The 19,315-nt window shown below is 39.0% G+C and overlaps 1 protein-coding gene and 1 long non-coding RNA gene across 7 annotated transcripts in view; one reads left to right on the top strand and one right to left on the bottom strand.

Annotated features, from left to right (window-relative positions):
• Nucleotides 1–19,315, top strand: part of NTNG1 (netrin G1) — a 373,322-nt gene that overhangs the window by 190,684 nt on the left and 163,323 nt on the right. For all 4 annotated transcript variants that reach the window (XM_040232188.1, XM_040232190.1, XM_040232186.1 and 1 more), the window contains exon 3: nucleotides 18,575–19,215. In XM_040232188.1, coding sequence (XP_040088122.1) covers nucleotides 18,575–19,215 — 641 coding nt within the window. The remainder of the gene's footprint in view (nucleotides 1–18,574; nucleotides 19,216–19,315) is intronic.
• The window catches only part of LOC120856765, a 30,313-nt gene that overhangs the window by 8,674 nt on the left and 2,324 nt on the right, over nucleotides 1–19,315 (bottom strand). For 2 of the 3 annotated variants that reach the window (XR_005719472.1, XR_005719473.1), the window contains exon 3: nucleotides 10,430–10,587. This is a non-coding gene — a long non-coding RNA (uncharacterized LOC120856765). The remainder of the gene's footprint in view (nucleotides 1–10,429; nucleotides 10,588–19,315) is intronic. The other variant, XR_005719474.1, reaches the window with a different exon arrangement.

Below are 19,315 nucleotides of genomic sequence, written 5' to 3'. Positions count from 1 at the left end.
CAGTAAATATGGAGCACATACTTTTAATTTATGTATGTTCCTTTGTATAAGAATAAGTTCTTGTTTTGCACTAATACGTTTTAAGCATTATGAAACATATCAAAATAAAATTTAAAGCATGAGGTAACACCATGTGGAAATAGATGTTCCAGTATTTTCTTCAACTCCTATAATGGGTTACTTTGTGTCTTCTTAATTGTATCCACCACAGTGTTCCAAAATCTACTCTATGAACAGCAGCTCAACATCATTTTAATAACAAAAGATTTATTTGTCAAGGAACTTTGGAAAATGCTGGATTAAATCAGATAGGTGTCCTTGCCGTGTGACTTCTCATCCTTAATACAGACTCCACTGTGAGTTTGTATGAGGGAGACTGTCAATAAGGCTAATATTCCTGTAAGTTCCTTTTGGGAAATCCTTCTCTACCGAAGTTTCCTAGAGATCATCTTTGCTTGCGGTTTGCCATTTTCTTTCCATAGAGTTTCCATATAATCTGCCAAAGATTCATCTCACTGACTTCTTTCCTAAGACCATGTCCTCCCCTTTGTACCCAGAACCTTGTATCTTTTTAAATAAGCCTTGTTTGAGTCTTAGCCTCAGCTCTCTTCTCATCCAGGCAATAGTTTTATCTTGGTTTTAGGTAAGACTTGTCTGCCTAGCTTCACTCCAGTTTCTAGGATGGATCCTGGTCTCAGGTAAAAGGGATTTAAAATAGATCTACTCCACAAGTTGGAACTTGCCACAAATTTACTCTTCCTGCTTTGTCTTGATCAGGTATAGGAACACTTATTCTGATAACTTTTTTATTCCTAGAACCTAGATCCCACTGTACTCCATTGATGATAAGCCAGTGATTGCTAACCTGCTTGGCATCTGATCCTTTCAAGAACTTTAAATTCTTCCTATACAGAGAATATGCTTATCAGGGACTGAAACAAAAGAAAGTATCAGTTAAGTTCTGTTCAGGAGCTACAGTAGTGTACCAATATTTGGATCATTAAAAAAAAAAAAAACGCTTAGAGTTGGTTCTGTCCACTTTCTGCCACCAATAGCTGTCACTACAGTCTTGGCAGTTCACTTAAGTCCCAGTTTCCTTATCTGCAAGATTAGAATAATAATAATAATAAAATAACAGTTTATTCCCCCATAGGATTGGTTTGTTTTATTTCAAGAATCAAAAGATTTAATTCATGTAAAACATTGAGAATAGAGTACTTAAAACAGCCCTAGCATATAATAAATTTACAATAAATGTTAACTTTTGTCATTTTTATTGTTTTAAACAAAACAACATTAGGTATTTTTCTGTAGCATTAGGCATTTTTCAAAAGAAAGTTGGGCCTTTTATGTAATTCAATAAATATCAAATGTCTGTGTTTCATTTGAGGGCCCCAAACTGCACTTTGTTTCTGGTTTTAGTATACTCTTAAGTATTACTCAATACTGATTATTCTTGGAGGTGATGTTGTCTAGTGGCTAAGTCATGTCCGACTTTTTGTGACCCCATGGACTTTAGCCCACCAGGTTCCTCTGACCATGGAATTTCTCAGGCAAGAATACTGGAGTAGGTTGTCATTTCCTTCTCCAGGGAACCTTCACTTTCCAGGGATTGAGCCTGCATCTCATGCATTGCAAGCAGATTCTTTTACTGCTGAGCCACTGAGGACACCCACTGATGTTTGATTCTTACCATATGTCAAAATAATTGTCCTGTTCATTTGTTTTTGCTTACTACTTTTTGTATGGTGTCAACATATCAGACTATACAGAGGCAGTCTCTCTTGGTTGAAAGCTTCTCTTTGAAGGCAACACCACAAATACAAACATATTCATTGCTTCTTCATGTTCGCCTGGTGTTTGTTTTGTTTTGTTTGATATTTCTTTGACTATTGATACAATAGCAACATATGACTTGGCCACCAGATGTTAATACATTACTGCATTTAAAGTTTGGCAAAATTTATTTTAAATCTTGGCCTGTCCACCATTCAATAAGTAATATAAATATTTTCCCTCACCCTGTAGGCTCATGAGCTATCAAATACTGTACTAAAACAATACTGATCCTGCAGCAAGATAAAAAAGAAGGCTAGCAATAAGGGCAATGTGATTTTACACTTTAATATCTAAAATTAGATCCAAAGTCCAATATAAAATAATCTAATATTTAAAATTCAATATCTTCTGACTTCTCAGTTTTGAAATCACTTGAGTAGACCAGTGCAATCCATTCAAGACAAGTAGATTTTCCACTGATATGGTCCTGAACTAATATCGAGGAAGATCTGAAATTGCCTAAAATCAATCCTTTTATTGGTTTCTGTAAGGGAAAGTTAACCACAGCGGATTAATGAAATTAGAAGGTGAGGAACAAAGGAGGCGTTTATTCAATAATCTTAGTCATAGAACATCCTGGCTACTAACTAAAAAGATTTAGCCAATACGTAAGAGAGTTTTTTGCACTGGGAGTACATCCTGTGTTTGCAAAATTATAATGTAGATACTTAGAAACTTAGTCCATACTTAGCCTTGTTTTCATGAGTATGTTTATCTTCTCCTTTCCTACTACATTTGCACCTTGTCATTAAAACTGATCAGGCTTAAAAGTGCACTGCCTGATCCTTTTTCCCATTTAAACTCTTCTACCATTTTCCTTTGCTTTCATTTTAGACCTCTCCAACGTGTTTTGAGCCCCTGCTTCCTCCCCTCCCCTAATTTTTAAAAATCATTCCATCATTCTCTAGTATGATAATTTCTGCCTCAACACTCTATTACAACCAGTTTCAAGACAAATCAGACGATTTTAGTGAAGTGAAGTCGCTCAGTCGTGTCTGACTCTTTGCAACCCCGTGGACTGTAGCCTACCAGGCTTCTCTGTCCATAGGATTTTCCAGGCAAGAATACTGGAGTGGGTTGCCATTTCCTTCTCCAAGAGATCTTCCCAACCCAGGGATTGAACCCAGGTCTCCCACATTGGAGGCAGACGCTTTACCTTCTGAGCCACCAGGGAAGTCTGTCTTATTCCTTATCTTCTCTCAAATATGTGGCACTATTAATCATATACTCTTTTTTTTTTTTTCCTTAACCTCTGGCCTTTTAAAAGAATCTTTGTATTGAGGATAGGAATTACCTTTTCATTTTCTTGGAGGTCATATTAACTTTGTATGTCTCTCCTGAACATATATTCAGATATCCAGAGTGCCCTAATTATATATATAAATGCAAATGTGGGTTGTAAGCTGCCAATAAAATGAGTTGTAAGTAAATGATGTGTTCACATTTATGACCAATACATGAAGTCTTCCTTTTTTTAGAGGAGTTGATAAATTCCTACATGGTTGGTCCAGAAGAGATTCCTGCATAAAGAGTAATTCATCCCCTACCCCTAAATTCTGGAATGACATTAATACTGGGGTTGAGGAATTTCTACTTACCTTTCTGAAGGAACTTAAGTGCATCCTTGTTGCAGTTTGATTTTTGACCATCCCGTTCATATTCTTTTCATGTAATTTTTAAGGAACCTTTTGGTCCTTGTGGCTGCTCTCTGTTTGACTTTCCCAACCATGAAAAACACAAATCTCAAACAATTCTTCAAAGATTCCCTATTATTCTATTTCTCATCTTAGACTTTGCTTTCACCAGCTGGTCAGACTGTTTTTCATGCCATCTGTACTCATGTTGCCCAAAGCAAGCACATCCAGGACATCAAGTGCCTATTTCCATTGATGGCAAAGGTCATTTCAGTCTAAATTACAAGAAGTAGAAGGACCATTATGAACATTCACCTGCCAGAAAGTTGTTACCTTAATCACATCTGGTTGATTGTTTAAACTAGTATTGTCCAATAGAAATATAAGGTGTTCATATAATTAATTGAAAACATAACAAGGGGGGAAGAAACAGGTTAAAATAATTTCTATATGTTCTATCTCCCTAGAATATCCAAAATATTATCATTTTAACATGTATTCATATAAAGTTATTAATGCGATACTTACATTGTTTTGTACTAAGACTTTGAAATCCAATGTGTGATTTATACTTACATCACATTCATTTCAGACTAGCTACATTTCAAGTCCTTAATAAACACATGATCCTTGTGGCTACTGTATTGGGAAACCTATGTATGAACTGTTAAAAGGAAAAGAGAATGAAAATTGAAGAAAATGGATCTATGTTGTCAACTATATTTCAGTCTCTGTGTTATGTGTGGGTTTTCTTTTTCTAAGGTATTAGCTGCTTTAGTTTTTAACTAGGAGTGAGGTGTAGTCTTGGTTCTGTACTTGAGCAAACAGAGGCCCAGAAAAGTTAAATAATTTCTCCAAGTTGATTTTGCTCATAAATTCAAGAGTATGAATTCAGTCTCAGGTATATCTCTTCCCATCTGGGTTTTAATTACTCTGAAATCTGAGTTGACTGGCAGGGTAGGAGGACTATTCCTACCCTAGGATTTTTCCCCCTAGATTGGCCAGGTGTGTGTACTCAGTTGCTCAGTCCTATCTGATTCTTTGCGACTCCATGGACTGTAGCCTGCCAGGCTCCTCTGTCCATGGAATTTTTCTAGGCAAGAATACTGGAGTGGGTTATCATTTCCTGCTCCAGAGGATATTTCTCACCCAGGGATCAAACTCATGTCTCTTGCATTGGCAGGCAGATTCTTTACCACTGCACCACCTAGAAAGCCCAGATTGGGTATAGCTACTATAACAGGTTTGATTTTGAGTGATAGATAGGGTATTTTCTAAGAGTCATCTGTGGATATTTTTATGTGCTCAATCACTTCAGTCACATCTGACTCTTTGGTACTCTATGGACTGAAGCCCACCAGGCTCCTCTGTCCATGGTATTCTCCAGGCAAGAATGGAGAAACTGGCCTGCTGTGCCCTCCTCCAAGGGATCTTCCTGACCCAGGGGTCGAACCCGAACCTGCATATGCTGCATTGCAGGCAGATTCTTTACTGCTGAGACACTGGGGAAGCCCAGTGTTTTTATATTAGTTCACAGACAGCACCCTGGGACCTTGTATAGTTACAACATAAATAATAGGAATGGCATTTTTGCATTTGGATTCTCAAGAGATTGATTTGTTCTCTGTATTCTATGAAGAGATTAACTTCACCCCTCCATTTTATTAGCCTACTTTGAACAACTGACTACTAAACTATTCGGTGGCAATAATTGACTCTGAAGAGGAAGTTTTAAGAGAAAACAAGTTGGAAAGGTCATAGTTAGAAACAGCAATGTTGAAATGCCAGTGATGATGATAATAGTATCGTGGACATTTATTGAAGTTCCACTATGTGCTAGACACCATGCTAAGCTCTTTTGTGTATTAGCTCATTTAATCCTCACAAAAATGCTATGAAAATGTACTGTTATTCCTATTATATAAACCAGAAAAAAGAAGCATAAAGAGTTCACTGAGGGGTGGGATGTGAAATCTGAGAAACACAGTTCTGTGCTCCTTTTCTCTACAGGAGAAGCTGATACTCCTTGATAAAATAACTATTTGTTCCAACCATCCAGGCTTGAAAATAATGATTTCATCTTTGTCCACCACTGATACCCCCACCACTGATATCACTAGTTTGCAGCTCACAAGGCTTATCTTTAAATTACTCCTAACCTGTTCCTATTTTTACTAGTTTCTATTTACCTTCCAACACTTAGTCCTATTCACTCTTCCACTTGATTTTTTCCCACTTCATTTGTAGTTGGCCTTCCACTTCCTTGTGACTGCTTTGGGAAGGGTAACATAACTTGTTCATTCCTTGGGTTGCAGTTCCCAGCTCTAGTAGTCTCTTGTTGAAAATATGGTTGGTTCCACTTAGCTCCTTAAGAGTATTTACAACTCCTTGCACTGGCTCCTGAGGGCTCTGTTTTGCCTTCTGGACTCTTGGGTCTTTATTTTCCAAACTAGAATGATGTGTAAGAAGGATATTTGAGGAAAGCAGACTAGCTGGATTTGTAATGAAGTAGGCAGACAGTATTGGAAAAGGCAATGGCACCCCACTCCAGTACTCTTGCCTGGAAAAAATCCCATGGACGGAGCAGCCTGGTGGGCTGCAGTCCATGGGGTCGCTAAGAGTCAGACACGACTGAGCGACTTCACTTTCACTTTTCACTTTCATGCATTGGAGAAGGAAATGGCAACGCACTCCAGTGTTCTTGCCTGGAGAATCCCAGGGACGGCGGAGCCTGGTGGGCTGCCGTCTATGGGGTCGCATAGAGTTGGACACGACTGAAGTGACTTAGCAGCAGCAGCAGCAGGCAGACAGTATGGATGTGAGAGTTGGAAGGCTGAGTGAGAAAAATGTGATGGTTTTGAACTGTGGTATGGAGAAGACTCTTGAGATCCCCTGGACAGCAGGGAGATCAAACCATTCAATCCTAAAGGAAATGAACCCTGAATATTCACTGGAAGGACTGATGCTGAAGCTGAAGCTCCAGTACTTTGGCCACCTGATGTGAAGTGTCAACTCACTGAAAAAGGCCCTGATGCTGGGAATGATTGAAGGCAAAAGAAGGGGGCAACAGGAGATGAGATGGTTGGATGGCATCAACGACTCAATGGACATGAGTTTGAGCAAACCCCAGGAGATAGTGAAGGAGAGGGAACCCTGGTATGCTGCAGTTCATGGGGTCACAAAGAGTTGGACATAACTTAGCAACTGATGATGGAGAACTTTAAAATATTTTGTTGAACATTATGAATTAAAAATCTTTATGGCATTTTAAAAAGTTTTCAGTTACATTAGCTATCAAACTAACATTTTGCAAATGGAACTCTGCTGGGATAGGCAGTGATAGAGGGCAAATCTTTACTAGTTGTAGATAGATACCTTATTGCCAACATTTTCACTTTTTACCAGGCATTAAACCTTGGTGTCACCAATGATTCTGTCTTTTTCTTTTTTTTCCTCCACTTTCAGTCAGTCTAATTTCTGTAGAATCTTGCATCACCTTTCTATTCACTTCATTGCAGATTCTTGTGCCTCTCAATCTCCAGTCCATTCTCCCTTTCACTATCGAATGTGCTGTGCTGTAGTTATCATGACATTCCACAATTTCTAAGGACATCTCAGTTCCTGTTCTAGATGCCATTGGAAATAGACTCACCTAACTTTAGGTCGGTTCCAGAGCCTTTCTGGTTTCATAATAAGAACTATTGATTTGGAAGTGAAGTTTGGAAGGATTTCTGTAATTAGGAGAGCCATTTAAGCAGTAGCAAGTTAAATAAAGACCACTTCCTTCTTTTCCAACAAAATACGTGTGCTTTCTTATTGGACAACAAGAAAGTTGGACAACAGTTTCCAGCTTTACACATCTTACATTTTTTCAAGGATTTGCACTACTGAGGTACTTCTATGCCTGCGTATTTTAAAGTTACAACTATCTCTTTTGCAGCTTCTTCCTTCAGTTTTATTTTGTTCTCCATAACTGTCCCCCAATAAGTAAAACTCTTGGTATTTAGCTACTCCTGTATACTTAGAAGAATGCTGTGGGTTGGATAAGTAAGGAAAGATGAGGTGAGGAAAGAAATCTTTGGCTGTAAAGTCACTAGGAGAAATACTACTGTGACTGATGGAGAAAAATGAAGATCAAATGAACACCAGGAAAAGACTGGGACATAATTGCAGCTCATGCCATTTGTCTTTGTCCTCCAGCCTCACCAGAAGTCCCAGTAACTGTATCAATCACACACAGGCACACTGCACTTGGAGTTGGACTCTGTTTTTTGTTTGGCTTTATTCTTTTTTGATACAGTGTATTACGCCAAACAAATTCTATCTACAACTTAGGGAGCTGGGACGTTCTTTAAGCTTGGTTATCTGTTTGATCCCAAATCACCAACCTATGAGCAAATCTTATTCCAAACTTTAAATCTACTTAGTTTATTCTGTTTCCTCTCTGACTTCCTGTTTTTCTGCTTTCCTTATGTTCTTATGATCCATAAATTTTTGTTGCACACTTATGTACCAGTTCTCATAGAACTCTAGTGGAGGAGACATAAAAATAAACAACCGGAATTTAATATGATGAGTCATATAATAATGCATATGGTCCACTGTGTATTCACATATACTCATAGGTTGGTACGTTCAACTTATGAGGTATGAACTTGAGTGAGTTACGAAATAAAAATTACAGAGGCCAGATCTTGAAGGATCTTAAAAGCTGGGAATTTGAATTGTACTCCTGAAGGTAATGGGAAGTCCATTAAAGAGCTTTAAGAGGAGGTGTGATACAGTTAGTTTTGGATTTTAGAAAGATTACTGTAGCAGCTAGGTAGAGAATAGATTGTAAGAGAACTACATAACCGTACCATGGAGAGAGAACATTTAAGAATCTATTATGGTAATTCTGGGCTTCCCTGGTGGTCCAGTGGTTAAGAATCTACCTTGTAATGCAAGGGACACCAGTTCAATCCTTAGTCTGGGAAGATTGCACGTGCCACAGGACAACTAAGCCTGTGCACCATAACTACTGATCCAGTGCTCTAGAGCCCACAGGCTGCAGCTGCTGAAGCCTGAATGCCTGGAGCCTGTGCTTCAAAACAGGAGAAGCCACTGCAGTGAGCAGCTGGCGCACTGCATTGAAGAGTAGTCCCTGCTCGCCACTAATTAGAGAAAGCCTGCACGCAGCAACGAAGACCCACCATAGCCAAAACCCAAAGTAAATAAATGAGTAAATAAAATAGATGACAAAGAGATGATGATATAATTATAAAAATCTATTACAGTAATTCAGAAGAAGAATATTTTTAAAAAATTTTAAAATATTAAAGGAAAAAAAACCTAAGGACAGCATTGGCAGTATGAACAATGTTGTGGTGATGAGTTACATCTGGAGAACTTGGCTGGTGAACAAATCGAAGAAAAAGAGAAAAATATAAAATGGTTCCCAGGTTTCCTCTTTGAGAAATGGAAAATTTTGTGTCATTCTCAGAGTCAAGGAATATAGAGGGAGGAGCATGGTTAATGCTAGCTACTATTAATAATTATTGAGCACTCATTGCATGTCAAGGAGATGCTAAACACTTATGTAATTTTATTTCAAATTAACAGCATAGAATATGTATTATTATATGAATTTAAAGAAGAGTTCAAGGCTCAAAAAAGGCAAGTAGCTTGTTCAAAATTATGTAACAACTAAATGTTAGAGCTGAAATCAAACGTAGGCAGCTCTAACCTAGAACGTTGGTTCTTAATACACCAGTGTTATCAAAGTGTGATCCAGAGGGGATCTGTATCAAAATCATCTAGTATATTTGTTAAATCACATTCCTGGTTCCAACCCAATATATTGAAACCAAATTCCTGATGAGTGGGACTAGACTTAATGTATTTCTTATACAACTTAAAATTTTATAGCATTGTGTGCATAGTATATATTATGACATGGTGGAAGGAGAATTACAAATTTACTTTTTAAAAAAACATGGAGAAATGAATCACTAGTCTAGGTTCGATACAGGATACAGGATGCTTGGGGCTGGTGCACAGCGATGACCCAGAGAGATGATATGGGGAGGGTGGTGGGAAGGGGGTTCAGGGTTGGAAACTCATGTACACCTGTGGTGGATTCATGTCAATGTATGGCAAAACCAATACAGTATTGTAAAGTAAAAAAATAAAAAAAACAAACAAAAAAACACGGAGATTTTAGTATATGAAGACTACTACCTTGGTTAACATTGGTGGTGGTGTTCAGTCGCTCGGTCATGTTCGACTCTTTGCGGCCCCTGGAGCAGCAAATATTCTCAGGCTGGAATTTGATGAGATGGTTTAAGCCACAGTTCTGTCTTGATAAAGCTTGTGGTGCTGCAACCACTACAGAGTGGTTTTGATATGCAGGAGGGCTGTTGGAGTGAATAAATTATCACCCAGCTGAGCCCCTAGACTCCTCCTCCTTCATACTCTTGTTCCATGGTCTTTGACACCTACCTCCAAGTCTGTTACAAGCATGAAAGGTCTCTGTTTTCTTTCCTAAAAACACTTGCAAATTTATTTTTGCATCTTACTCCATTAAATGTCTGTCTGTTTTTAATACAAAAATATGTCTATTTATGTGCCAAGGTGTGAAACTCCAGGAGGTTGTACAGGGTCATAAGTGACACTGTTTACCCTCAAGGACACCCGATGCTCTCTCTAAAGGCAGGAGGAGCCGACGTAAGAAACATGTGATTTTCTTGCTTGTTTAGGTCTAAAATTCACTACTAAATTGTAAACATTTTATTGTCTTCATAATGTGTTTTACAATATTTTTAAATTATTTTTACAGTATTTTTACAATATTTTACACAATATTTTACAATATTTTTTTTCAATATTTTAAAAATAGCAGTGGTACCCAGTAAACAGCTAATGAACTTGGAAGGAAGGCATTTGAAAGAAATAATGAGAAATCAGAATAGACTCACCAAAACCCAGTCACATTTGGGTGTCACATTAGAAAGATCCTCTGCCACCTGTGACAATTAAGTGATCTCTTCAACAGAGGACACTTCGGTCTTCCTCTACTCTCTTGAAGATGATGGTTTTCAGAAGATGGACGTCAAGCAGATCTTGGATTTGCTTTCTCATGTAAGAGAAAAATGAAGCAGTTTGCGAGATCAAATCAGATCTTTCAAGATTGAAAATGTTCAAACTAATTCTCACAATGGATGATGGTATCAGGATGCAGAACCTTCCTACCTTTGTGGTATTTTGCTCACCTTGTTTCTCTTAAGTTACTTAAACTGTTGACAGCCTGCTTCAGCTTTGTGTTATTAAAATTTAAGTGTCTGTGTTCTGGTCTATTTTGAGACTATTTGTAAGGCAAAAATATTGTACCAAAGGTTTTTCAGTAGTATTTATTAAGAAAATAAAATTTAAAAAGCAATTGTCTTATCTATTAATATAATATCAGTTTACTACAGTGTTTTTCTGTAGATATTAACTTTCAAACCCACTTGATTCTATATATTTCTTCTTCAGTACATACCAAGTAATGAATTAGATGCTATATATGAATCCATTTTTGTGGTTTGTGGCTTGAGAATTTTATTGGCTCCTTCTTAGAAACTTGGTCTTTTTAACCTCTGCAGCCTTCACCAGTTTGAAAATCCTAAACACAGTCCTCTGTGGGGATTTACACAGGTGTCTATTATGGCCCGTAATCTGTGATATGGCTTGCAGCATTCTTCTTGTAGAAAGGTTAAGCCCTCCCGTCTTTATTTCTGAGTAAAAAAGTCCACACGCAGAATTGTCAGTGAGCAGATGGAAACAAGCAACAGCTTCAATCAGGCCTTAAGCCCGTATCAATGGCAGGGAGGAATCTTTGTGATGAGTAAGGGTTTCCATCAGAAACTGGAGTAGTCAGTTTTTAACTTCAGAGTTACAAAAATAAAATTCTTTATCCTGTATCCCACGCTCAGAGTTGGAACTCATGTTCCTCCAAATACACAGTTACTTTTATAATAGCTGTTACATAACATTTTAGTTGGGACAGTCCCAGGATATCAGACAGTCCCGGGATAATGTTCAAGCTATCTTGTTACCATGTATAAGCCCTGCATTGGGGCCCCTGCCAATCAATAGGGCAGGTTACAAAGTGAAACTGCATTGCCGTTCGAAGAAATCCCTGCCCTTTGTTTCCAAAGGAACAATGGACACCTGGAAACACACTGTCTTGTGAGTTTTTCCCATCTGAGGACACAGAGTCTATCCCCATAGCTGTGGTCATCAAGTGTTTTTCACTATTGGTGGCACTGATATTTATCTTTCAGATTTCTGGGAAAAGATATCCACTATCTTGGACTGTGTGTGCATGTGTGCTAAGCCACTTCAGTTGTGTCTGACTCTTTGCAACCCCATGGGCTGTACCCCACCGGGTTCCTCTGTCCACGGGATTCTCCCAGCAAGAATACCAGAGTGGGTTGCCATGCCCCCCTCCTGAGGAGCTTCCCAACCCAGGGATCAAACCCATGTCTCTTATGTCTCCAGCATAGTCTGACAGGTACTTTACCACTAGCACCATCTGGGAAGCCACTACTGATTTTCTCGCTGTTCTCCCTAATGTCAGTAACAAAGCTATATGGCCTGAAGAGGGAACCTCAGCATGACTAACTCAGCATGACTACATAAGCTCCCATACTCAGAGTAGCCCAAGTTTCATCACATAAGTCATAAAGGAGGGACCTTTCCCCTTCATTAGAGCCAAGGGAGAATCCAGAAGTTCCAAGACCAAGAAGTTCCAAGAAGGGACTGGGAGTGGGGAATCCCCCCAACCAAAAATTGCCCCTCTGATATAAAGAGATCCACCACCAGCCTCCCAAAAACTGTCCTGCTTGGCTCCCAGTGAGCTGTATTGAAAGAGGAGAAAAAGAAGCCATCTCCTGAGGGTGATCGCCTAGCCTAGCAGCTAAAGCATGCTGCTCAAGGTCTGTTTCTCTGAGAGCTGAGCCGTGGACCGTGCTGCTGGTGTCTTTACCCTTTGAAAACCTTGCATTGGCAAAGCCATATGTGTGTGTGTGTACGTGCGTGTGCATGCCCCTTCGCTCAGTAGGTACAATTCTTTGCGAATCCGTAGGTAGTAGTCTACCAGGCTCCTCTGTCTATGAAATTTTCCAGGCAAGAATACAGGAATGGATTTCCATTTCTTTCTCTAGGGGATCTTTCTGACCAGGCATCAAAGCCACATCTCTTTACCAGTGTGCCATTTGACCATACTGATGTCCATTTCAAAATCACAGTGGAAAAAGGTCAGGAGTGCTATCCCAGAATAATGCAGCAGTTTCTGCTCCCCTGGCTTTTGTGTCATTTTTTGTTTGTTTGTTTGTTTTTTCCACTGTCACCAATGAAACAAACAAGAATGAGCCAGAGGCAAATGGTTGCTAGGCCATTCTTTCTCAGTGTTTTTCACGATCCATGTAAGTGTTAACACAAATGCTTCACATAGCCACTTGTAAGCACATGCCTGCATGGCATGTAAATTTACAGGTTTGTAGCAAATCTCCCATGAGGATTCTCTATATTTCCAACTGTCATTCCCAATAGTTTGCCAACAGGTTAAGCTTGAAAAAGTAAGTTCACAATGGTAGGAACCACAAGTATTACATTATATACTGCTTATAGAGAATTTCCTTTTTTTTTTTTTTAACTCTAAATTGTCTAGCAGACCTTAGGTAAAAGGATGTTCTTTTTAAGTGTCCAGTCCCACCACTTCATGGCAAATAGATGGGGAAACAGTGGAAACAGTGGCTGACTTTATTTTTTTGGGACTCCAAAATCACTTCAGATGGTGATTGCAGCCATAACATTAAGAGACGCTTACTCCTTGGAAGGAAAGTTATGACCAACCTAGACAGCATATTAAAAAGCAGAGACATTATTTTGCCAACAAAGGTCCATCTAGTCAAGGCTATGGTTTTTCCCGTGGTCATGTATGGATGTGAGAGTTGGACTGTGAGGAAAGCTGGGTGCCAAAGAATTGATGCTTTTGAATTGTGGTGTTGGAAAAGACTCTTGAGAGTCCCTTGGACTGTAAGGAGATCCAACCAGTCCATCCTAAAGGAGATCAGTCCTGGGTGTTCATTGAAAGGACTGATGTTGAAGCTGAAACTCCAATACTTTGGCCACCTGATGAGAAGAGCTGACTCATTTGAAAAGACCCTGATGCTGGGAAAGATTGAGGGCAGGAGGAGAAGGGCATGACAGAGGATGAGATGGTTGGATGGCATCACCGACTCAATGGACATGAGTTTGGGTAGGCTCTGGGAATTGGTGATGGACACGGAGGCCTGGCGTGCTGCAGTCCATGGGGTTGCAAAGAGTCGGACACGACTGAGCGACTGAACTGAACTGAACTGAACTAACAGAAGGAAGACACTTCTGTCCATAGAAACAGTAAGAACATATCTAAAATTTTATTTATTCCTCTAAGTTCTGAAAACACATTAAAGAAGAGTAACAGCATTCCACTTTGGCTACAAAGTGCTAATTAATAACTGCCTTCATTTCCCTCAGTAGTAAAATATTACATTATTTTTTAAATGAAGTTAAGCATCACAGTCTTCTAATTGTTATACAAATATTGAATATTTAGCGGCAGTGTCTGTTTAATTATTTAGACATTTCTTAATGGTGTAAATATTATCAGCGCAGCCATAAATATTTTCTGCTTTGTCCATAGACAATCAGCTAAGGATCTGTTCCTTGTACGACTTCAATTAAGATCTATTTAAGACTGCCTGCTGGCCACAAAATAATTACTTACACTTGTAAATACCTGAATCTGTTAGATTTAGCAGCTAGAAATGTTCATTGCTTTTGCAAGTAGGAAGAAGTTGTTATTCTTATATAAATTTTATTGTTGATTGTATTAGAGAGGATTAGGGTGTGGTTGAAACAGTTGAAATTTTAATTAATGTAATCCCTTTAACAGCAATTGTTTTCATGTTGATAATTCTCTGTAATAACAGTGCAGATCACACCCTTGTGAAATATTTACATTAAATATTTTAGCATATAATCTCTCCTCCAGCTTTGTCTTTCTAGAATTGTAAGATTTTCAGCTTTGGCTTTCTTCTTTCCCTCTCTCACCTAACATGCAGAGTTTCTTCTCAGGGAACCAGAATGACTTTTTTTTTCCCTCAGCTAATTTTCTGTCAATGTCATTATCTCTAGTAAGTTATGTTGTTGTTGTTCTGTCACTTAGCCCCATGTCCGACTCTTTGCAACTACATGGACCACAGCATGCCAGGCTTCCCTGTCCTTCTCTATCTCCTGGAGTTTGTTCAGATTCATGTCCATTGAGTCAGTGATGCCATCCAACCATTTCATCCTCTCTTATCCCCTTCTCCTCCTGCCCTCAATCTTTCCCAGCATCAGAGTCTCTTCCAATGAATCAGTTCTTCACATCAGGTGGCCAAAGCATTGGAGCTTCAGCATCCGTCCTTCCAATAAATATTCTGGATTGATTTCCTTTAGGATTGACTGGTTGATCTCCTTGCAGTCCAAGGGGCTCTCAAGAGTCTTCCCCAGCACCACAACTTGAAAGCATCAATTCTTAATGGTCATCAAATCGTTAATCTCCTAAAAGAGCATGGATGCTATGAAATATGAATAGTTCAATATTTTACGTTTGGGTTTTGGTATCTGCATTCATTAGTGTAGTTTTTCATTTGAAATGATTTGTTTACTGAATGATTTTAGTAAATCGTTGTGCTGCTAAAATTATCACTAGGAGTAGAGTCATATGAAGTATGAAATTGTCATTTTGGTTAACCTCTGATTATCTCCTGTGTAAACTGGGAATTGCTCTTAATCTGCTCAAATGTTGTATTGTTCAGGTGAGATTTTCTCTCACCTCCCAGTATAAAATTACAATCAGTATCCTTTCTCCAACACCATTCTCTCCTCCAACTGGCTTTATTTTTCTGTATAGCAGTTATCATGTAACATTATAAAGCATTATATATCGGGGTTTTTTTTTTTAGTATATCTCCCTTGACTAAGATGGAAGCTATTCTAAAAGCAAGGACTTGGGTTTGTTTACTGTTATATCCTGAGAGCCAAGACAAGTGCCTTAAATATAGTAATACTGTAAACAGTCAATAATTACAGCTTTTCTCTCAATTTTTCTGGTGTCTAAGGCACCAAATCAGTGCAAAGAAATGAAAATTTCCCCTCTTCCCAGCATGCATTTTGATAGCTGACAATTGGATGTAAGCGTGAGCATTTATCCTGGGTTCGCTGTCTTCTCAGCCCAAGTGGAAGCATGTCCCTCTGGAACAGAAGCAAAGAGTGCAAGATTTGGCTACATCTTCATTAAAGAACTAAAGCTTTAGGTTGTGCCCTGTTGGTTGGCATCCCATCCACGTGTTTACAATATTAAGAGTAATACAAGCAGAGAATCTCAAAGGATGCTCTCTAGAACTCTACTTATGTGGTATACAAGTAGGGATTACTAAAACAAAAAAGAGTTCCATGGTCAAATAAGTTTCTGAAACTGGGTAGTACATGAAGCTAAGGAAGGTTCTTAATATCAAGGCCTCTCAGAGGTATGATAATGTTCATTAGGGCTCTCCAAGGCAAGAAGACCTGAGGCTTGATCATAGGTTCTTTGATTCTGCCAGCCTACTCTTGTTCCCATAACTAGGTTCCATATAGGGAGCTCCGTTGACATAGGAGTTGAAAGGGCCAGATCAGGTACAGAGAAAGTGGATTCCAGCTCTACCACTTACTCACTCTGTTATATGACCTCGGGCAAGTTGCTTAACACTTCTGTATGCCTCAGTTTTCTCTTCTGTAAGATAGAGATGAAACGGATTACCCAGGATAATACATGTAAAGCAACTGATCCATAAATGCTAAATAAATACAAGGTATTGTCAACACCTTTTATCAGAGATGGAAATGAGTGATTCTTAAATACATGTCTTCAGACATATTTTTTAAGACAGGCTTATTATTACTGAACCATACCCAGAATCAGCTAGCTGTGCCTTTTTTTTTTAATCTCAGCACCCTGTCCCCATCTCAGAAGCTCTGTGTATCTGAGTGGAAGTGAAAGAAATGCTGTCTTTCAACAAGACTTAATACAAATGTCTGATAACTCACTTTGGTGTATCCTGCAGAGTTGATTTCCTGTGTTTCAGTATCCTTGACCTCAGATGAAGACACTTTGTCAGGAGAAAGGTGGTAGCATCCATGTTAATGATTGTGCAGATGGCTACATGCTGGTAAACTTTGAAGTGACCATATTTTTTCAGTAAATTTCAAATGAAGGTGTGATTTGTGTACATCTGACCCCTTCCAGTAAAATGTGCATTTCCATATATTTAGAATTTATAAATCCTGACAGATTCCACAATATTTATAGCCCTCCATAAAAAGTCTTTGCCAGTTTGCAGAGCTATGCATTTGGCTCTCTGGTATGCTTAAAAGAGTTTAAATAATAATAAATTTGGTGATTTATTCCACCTGGAACAGAAACTTATTCCCCCCCCCACTTGGCTCATTTTGAAGGGGATACTATAAATAGTGCCACAGGCGCTGGGATCAGGAATAGGATATTGAAATTCTAGAGAGAACAGAAACATTTCCACTATCACTGATGCCTTGAATATATTTTTAAAACAGTTCTGTTCCTCAAATAATGTACCTTCTCTCCTGTCTCCTGCCCCTTCTCGGTTATACTCAGACCCCCAAACTTGTTGCCAGCTTTAGGATTCAGTTGCATTAATGGGAAAGAGAGAGTGAAAGTTTTAGCTGACTAGGTAGGAGGAAGTTGCCTCTAGGGAGGCTGAAACAAGTCTCCAATGTTCATCTCATATTTCAAAGGAGTCAGCCAGTAACTGAGCATCGATGTCTAAAGTGTAAATTCATTATTTGAGACTCAGCTTATGTATCCTGTAGATATGATGGAAAGCTCCTAGTTCATGAAAAAGAAAAAAAAAAAAGCCTAAGGACAATGTCAGAGGATTGAATCTTTCACCCATCCATGGTTAAAATTATCCAGTACAGGATAACAGAGAAATACCTGAAGAGTTGACTCCAAATGATACCATTTTTAAAAAACACAAAATGAAACCCAAATTGGGAAGCCAGTTGTTTGCTCTAGTATCAGTCTACTGATGAAACCTGAAAGCAGCCATTTAGTTTCACGTAAGTGGTGTTATAACTTGTGATATGACAAGGAGACTTATTTTCAGCTTCTTGTTGGAGTGGAATGTGAAGGAATTAGCCTTTGTGTGAAAGAAAATAATAATAATGGCTAACATCCATGGAGAGCTCACTGTGGGCCAGCACAGAGTAAACACATCAAGTGACTGTGACTCTTTGTAAAAACCTTCTAAAGTGCTGGCTTTTCCTGTTCTGATAAGTTGGAGCACACCCCCGCCCAATGTCTTTCCTGAACAATCCCCTTGCCTCTAGCTAATAGGATGGCAGGTGTTTGGACCAAGCCCCAGAGCCTGGAGTATACCACATTTTAATGATTTGTGGTGAACAAAGTAAATGCTTTAAAAGAAAGCTTTATGAAGCAGGGACCCTATTAAGAGTGATGGATTTGAGGTGAAGCAAAAAGAAGCTGAATGTTGTATGGGGGTATTGTCTCCCAAACAAATCTATGGTTCATTGCAAATTCTAAAGCTTTACTTGAAAAATGACTTTTAAAAAAACTGTGCTCTTGAGGAACGCCCTTGAGGCACAGAGGAATCTCCTTGCTTTTCTATAGCATCTTTCTAAGGGGATGCGGAAGTATTGAGCTGTTAGTTGCTCAGTGTCTTTGTGCTTCTGGGATTACATTATGGGTCTAACACATATGGGATAAATAAGCTGTTTTATTTCTTAAAGATTATGGAAGGAAACAAGACAAGAAAATTACCATATTGTCTCTCTCTCTCTCTTTTTAAGCTATTAAAGAGAAGAATCCAGTTATGGCAAACAAAAATGATTGCTGCAAACAGGTTTCCCCGCCCCCCCTTCCTTTTTCTCCTAGCCTCCTACTCAGTAATAGCAACATGGCAAGACTTGTGTCATAGCAGTGTTTTGACGCACCCTCTTTTGTTCTTCTTCCATAGGGCAACCCCTACATGTGCAATAATGAGTGTGATGCAAGTACCCCAGAACTGGCACACCCACCTGAACTGATGTTTGACTTTGAAGGAAGACATCCCTCCACCTTTTGGCAGTCTGCTACTTGGAAAGAGTATCCCAAGCCTCTCCAGGTTAACATCACTCTGTCTTGGAGCAAAACTATCGAGCTAACAGACAACATAGTTATTACCTTTGAATCAGGGCGTCCAGACCAAATGATCCTGGAGAAATCTCTTGACTATGGACGAACGTGGCAGCCGTATCAGTATTATGCCACAGACTGCTTAGACGCTTTTCATATGGATCCTAAATCTGTGAAGGATTTATCACAGCATACGGTCTTAGAAATCATTTGCACTGAAGAGTACTCCACAGGTTATACGACAAATAGCAAAATCATCCACTTTGAAATCAAAGACAGGTTCGCATTTTTTGCCGGACCTTGGTTACGCAATATGGCTTCCCTCTACGGACAACTGGATACAACCAAGAAACTCAGAGATTTCTTTACAGTCACAGACCTGAGGATAAGGCTTTTGAGACCTGCCGTCGGGGAAATATTTGTAGATGAGCTACACTTGGCACGCTACTTTTACGCAATCTCAGACATAAAGGTGCACGGAAGGTAAGAAAACAGTTGTTTGGCTTGAATGAGAATGGGTGTTTCCAAAGAAACGGCCAGTTTGCTGGTTGTGCAGCTGTAGAGTGACATTTGTCACTTTCTA

The sequence above is a fragment of the Oryx dammah genome, unplaced genomic scaffold (assembly GCF_014754425.2).
Source record: "Oryx dammah isolate SB20612 unplaced genomic scaffold, SCBI_Odam_1.1 HiC_scaffold_28, whole genome shotgun sequence".
Lineage (NCBI taxonomy): Eukaryota > Metazoa > Chordata > Mammalia > Artiodactyla > Bovidae > Oryx > Oryx dammah.
This window is presented reverse-complemented; position numbering and strand designations above follow the sequence as displayed.